Source organism: Plasmopara halstedii (assembly GCF_900000015.1).
Source record: "Plasmopara halstedii genome assembly, contig: Scaffold_1111, whole genome shotgun sequence".
NCBI lineage: Eukaryota > Oomycota > Peronosporomycetes > Peronosporales > Peronosporaceae > Plasmopara > Plasmopara halstedii.
Window position 1 is genome coordinate 1 of NW_020188026.1, and position 4,960 is coordinate 4,960.

Consider the following 4,960-nt stretch of genomic DNA (forward strand, 5'->3'; position numbering starts at 1 on the left):
CTTGCTTTAATGGTACCATATTTCATTTTTTCTTAAGAAGATCAAGGTACTGATTTATGATATAGGGTTTGAACTCTATCTCGATGAATCAGATGACAAAGACATCACGAAACTTTATCAGTTGCGCTTTGATTATGACACTTATTTCCAGCCACAACATGGTGCAACATCCACCACGTCTTTAAATTTGTCGTGCACAGGAGTGTCATGGAATGCTACAGGTTCTGTCATTGCAGTGGCATATGGACGATTTGACCATTCTGGATGGTGCAACTATCGCTCGGCTCTTTGTTTATGGAATGTCTTCCAGTCCGATATAAATGTACACAAACCGTCGCTTGTATTGGAAACATCGGTACGTGATCATTTATATTTCTAATTTAAAGCAAGAATTAATTTCAGATAATTTCTTTCAGAGCGGACTCATGTGTGTCGCTTTTCACCCCGAAAATCCCTCAATTGTTGCTGCAGGTTCTTTTAATGGAGAAGTCTTTGTGTGGGATCTTGAACCTACTGAGTATCGATTCTATTCTTCTGGTATTGGCGATTATTTTCATCGTGAACCTTTGACTAAAGTTGCATGGGTCTTTGACATTCAAAGTGGTGATTACAATGTACAATAATTTTTCATGCACTGACTCAAGTTACAGATTGTTTACTTTGTTTTTTTTTCTTTAGATTGCAAGTATTAGTGGTGATGGCAAAGTACTATTTTGGCGTTTAAAAGACAAACTGGCATTTCCTGTCGAAGGATATGTTCTACATGTATCAAAGAAATTGGATTCTCGGTATCATAAGAACGAGAATAAACGTATAATTGGAGGAAAAGCTTTAGCATTTAGTTGTTCGGATAAAGCTAGTCGAGCTTTTATTACTGGATCTGAAGGTGGAGCTGTAGCTCGTTGTTTTGCCAAAAGCACAACATCAATTCGAGCATCGGAATTCAAAGGTGAGAGAAAATGGACGGCTACGGCTGCACGATTAGTTAGTAAAGTTCCAATTTCAAAATTTGCAAATGCACGACGACATGTTGAAGCGTATGCATGTGCTAAACGTAGTAAGGAAGTGACATTAGCAACTGTATACGAAGCAAGACTTGATCCGGTTACGATCTTTCCAAGTGCCATGGATTTTATGTTTGAACCACATGGAGCTCCAGTATATGATGCTGATTTTTCACCATTTCAAAAAACAATATTTCTTACAGCATCAGCTGATGGTACTATACATTTATACTCGACATTGCAATATCACGCAATCCTATCGATTGAAGTCTCACCATCATCTGCTTATCTTTATGCTACTCAATGGTCTCGTACACGTCCAATGGTCTTTGCAGTAGCAAGTGAAGATGGAAATATTTACGTCTTTGATTTCAAAGTGAATCGTGTGAAACCAGTTGTGGTTTTAAGTGGAAAAGACACAACAAGTCTTCTTGAAAGTACTTCCGTTACTGGAAAGACAAAGACTGAAGTAGCAGTTCCGATGTTTACACTTGACTTTAATCCACGACAACGTAATTTTCTGGCAGCTGGAGATGCTGCAGGATATGTTCACATTTGGAAACTTCCGTGGCAATTCGCGAACTTTCAATCAGGTGAACTTGAGCTTCTTAAAGCATTTGAAGAAAATAGTTAGATTGAGAATCTGAATTGTCAATTTTCAAGTTGTGAAAATGAATTTTTAAACTGTTAAAAAAAACAATTCTTTTATTTGCGTCCGAGATCTTTAGCCGTGCGATGTGCATGCAAATTCCACTCCATTTTTGTTTGCGTCACTGTATATAACACAATAAAGTACAATATTTCTTTCAATACGATGCAATAATTCCAAACCAATAAATTATTTGGGTAGAACGTACCAGGCATGACACGACGCATTTCCTTAAACGTTTCTTCCGACATGTTAATGTACATATCTTCAAGATTCAATTGTAATTTATCTTCTGCGTCTTTCATAACGCGCACAATGGCATCGCCAATCCCACCAGGACGTTCGCTCGTAATCTCTTGTTCAATACTTTTGGAACTTTGAAGCTGTAAATTGCCATTTTCAAAGTAGTGAACATGAAGTTCAATATTGCCATTGACAAGAAGTGGAGTCCGTGATAAATCCACTTCCCATCGTGACTTCCAACGTCCGCCCCAATAATTACGAAGATTAATTCGCTCCGCACAGAGGTTTACGACTAATTTTGTACCCACAATATACACTCCAGCAGTTCCTCTACATTAGCATTGAGTTAGCTATTCCATTGAAAACTTTGATTCTTTTTTCTCACCCATGCATGAATTCAAACTGAAGATACGATTGCAAACCCTTTTGAACTTCTTGTCTGCTTTCAATAAATGATACTTTACACTTGATTTTCTTAAAACTCTCTTTTCGACTTACCTTTCATTCTCAAAATCACTGACTCTTTCCTCAGGCAATTCAGCAATATCGTCAGGCACAATCTGTTGTTTAATATGATCAAAACCAAGTACACGATGGCCAATATGGTCTACATAATGATCGACATCCACTTCTCCTTCCTTACAGATCAAAATCTGTAATAATCAATAATGCAATGTCATTTATAAATATTAAGTATGAAAAATATATGCATTTTTACCTTATAGTCCGCATCAGGAACATCTACAGGCACGCAATTCTTGACATTATACGTATGTAATGCATCCCGTAGCACCTCATTGGGCAGTACATGCTCTGGCACAAGCTTAACTACATCGCGCAGCACTTCATTAATTTGACCAGGTGGACTAGCCATAAGAAACCGCTGCACAATCTCGAGCTTCTCATCGTCTGGAGCTTCTTCGTAACCCCATTCTTCAGTCATGATATTTCGTTATGTGTTCAGTTGTCTAATTCCGGATTTTTGATTGGTAGATTATATTTTGTCGAATAATGTATGTTCATTTAATCTTCTACATGGAGACACCAAGTGTACGTGTATTAGTTGTGGGTGACTCTGGAGTTGGCAAGACGACGCTGTTACGATCAATTTGTCGCTTGTATTCGCGTGATTCGATTGATTATGACAAACCATCGAGTCTATGGACAACTGGATGTGACGTTCATGTGCTACTGAAGATATTTGAGCCAGAAGGTCAAGAGATTTTTGTGGAATTTCTCGATATTGGAGGTCATCGCAAATACGAACTCAGTCGTGGAACATTTTATCATAATATTCATGGAATTATGTTTGTTCATGATTTGAGTAATACAAAAAGTGGTCAACATCTTCGAAATTGGAGCAAAGAGATTCATACGATGCAAAAACTGAAAGGTTGTGTAGTACCTCCAACAGGGAATAGTGACGATATCCCAACGTTACAAAAAATACCAAAACTTGTGGTTGGCAATAAAAAAGATTTGAGATCACAATCTTCGATGGGATTAATTGGACCTACCGAATTTCATACCGTTGCGACCATTGAATCGGTAAGGTTAATATTGAAATTCTTTGTTTCTTTTGACTAATTATGAATATTTAGAGTGCAAATCCACTTTCCATGGTACCAAGTGGTGTCTTTGAAGCATTTTTGTATCAAACAGTAGCATTTGCGAATCGAGATACAAATAGTAAAAGTTCAAGTGGTGGACAACGACTAGTTCATATAAATGATGACAATACTACAACTGGAGTAAGTAATATACGTTCTCGATGGTGGTAAGTTATGATTGTAGTATTATAGTAAATAGAAACAGCTTTGCCATAGAAATACTAACCCATAAAGGATAAATGTATTGTACGATGGATGGGTTACTCTTTGTTTTTTTAAAATTCCACAGAACCACGAACGAGAGTTTCTTTCGGACTAGATGAAGTCATTGGAGTTGCAGCTTTTTCACTCAATGCCATCTTGTCATCGTCATCATACTGACTATGAGATAAGTCGCTTCTGTACGATCGACTTGACATATCTTCACGCTCTGTAAATTTCGAACTATTAAACATGTTTCGATCGGTACTTTCATAGCTTCGAGATGAACTTGAAGGTGATGCAATTCGTGATGATACCATTGTTGTTGAATTGGAAGAAATGGTACTATTCATCATAAGACCTGAGTGTCGCGCAGAGCGTGACATGTACGACTCTTGGGTCGGTACAGATCGTAATGTACCCACCAGATCAATACTGTCCGGTCGATCTGACTCGTTAAAACTTATACGAGTGTGTACCATATCTCGATTATCTGCTGATCTCAATGCATCGATTCGTGCTTGTAATGTAGCTCCAGAAGGTCGTGGTTTCATTGGGACTGCATCATTTCTAGCTCCAAGAGTAACTTCTGATACTTGACTCGAACTTGCTTTCATTCCATGAGATCTATTCACAGTCAATCTATTCGATGATGGAGATGTGACCGACATAGCGTATATATCGTCATAACGTATATTGTCCGGATAACTTGAGTTGGTGGATGGCGCGTATTTAACATTGGAGTTATAGAAATGGTCCGGTGGATTACGATGTGTCTGATCCATTTGTTGTGCCGGAAGAGGGGGGTACGGTTTGGAAAATTGCTCATTTGGTCGCTGTGATGGAGACTCACGATACCCATTTGCCGCAACTTGTGGTCCTAAATTTTTGCGTGGTGGTGGGGCCAAAGGGACGGTTGTAACCGGTTGCGAGTAACCGGTGACTGGTGGTTGATAACTAGTTTGTTGTGACGGTTGGTACCGTTGGTGTTCAGCAAGTTCCCGCGCTTGTGTACGACGCTGATGATTTTGTACGGACGCCAATGCTTCTTCACGTCCTTTACGCTTAGCACGTTGCATACAAACACAACAACAGACTAATAATAAAAGAACGAGAAGTGCCACTGAACCAAGAACAATCCACCAAAGCCAATCATCCCAACCAAATGCTCCTTTAAACATTGATTGTCCATTCATCATAGTTTAAGAAGAGGACGAATGACTGAAAAATGTGGTAGAGGATGAAAGAAATGA

The 4,960-nt window shown here is 38.7% G+C and overlaps 4 protein-coding genes across 4 annotated transcripts; 2 read left to right on the forward strand and 2 right to left on the reverse strand.

Annotated features, from left to right (window-relative positions):
* Window positions 1-158: 158 nt before the first annotated feature.
* On the forward strand, window positions 159-1,638 carry PHALS_00459 (Cytoplasmic dynein intermediate chain; the record flags this gene model as incomplete). Its single annotated transcript, XM_024730346.1, has 5 exons — window positions 159-177; window positions 237-355; window positions 417-614; window positions 679-949; window positions 1,037-1,638. The coding sequence occupies 5 exons, from the start codon at window positions 159-161 to the stop codon at window positions 1,636-1,638; spliced, it is 1,209 nt and encodes a 402-aa protein (XP_024580633.1).
* A 71-nt stretch (window positions 1,639-1,709) lies between these two features.
* On the reverse strand, window positions 1,710-2,839 carry PHALS_00460 (f-actin-capping protein subunit; the record flags this gene model as incomplete). The annotated part of the gene is made up of 5 exons (XM_024730348.1): window positions 1,710-1,777; window positions 1,862-2,226; window positions 2,282-2,335; window positions 2,395-2,549; window positions 2,615-2,839. The coding sequence occupies 5 exons, from the start codon at window positions 2,837-2,839 to the stop codon at window positions 1,710-1,712; spliced, it is 867 nt and encodes a 288-aa protein (XP_024580634.1).
* Window positions 2,840-2,931: 92 nt separating this feature from the next.
* On the forward strand, window positions 2,932-3,677 carry PHALS_00461 (ras-like protein; the record flags this gene model as incomplete). Its single annotated transcript, XM_024730349.1, has 2 exons — window positions 2,932-3,444; window positions 3,498-3,677. The coding sequence occupies 2 exons, from the start codon at window positions 2,932-2,934 to the stop codon at window positions 3,675-3,677; spliced, it is 693 nt and encodes a 230-aa protein (XP_024580635.1).
* A 104-nt stretch (window positions 3,678-3,781) lies between these two features.
* Window positions 3,782-4,906, reverse strand: PHALS_00462 (Shisa family; the record flags this gene model as incomplete). The annotated part of the gene is made up of 1 exon (XM_024730350.1): window positions 3,782-4,906. One exon carries the CDS (start codon window positions 4,904-4,906, stop codon window positions 3,782-3,784), a length of 1,125 nt encoding a protein of 374 aa, XP_024580636.1.
* Window positions 4,907-4,960: the final 54 nt, after the last annotated feature.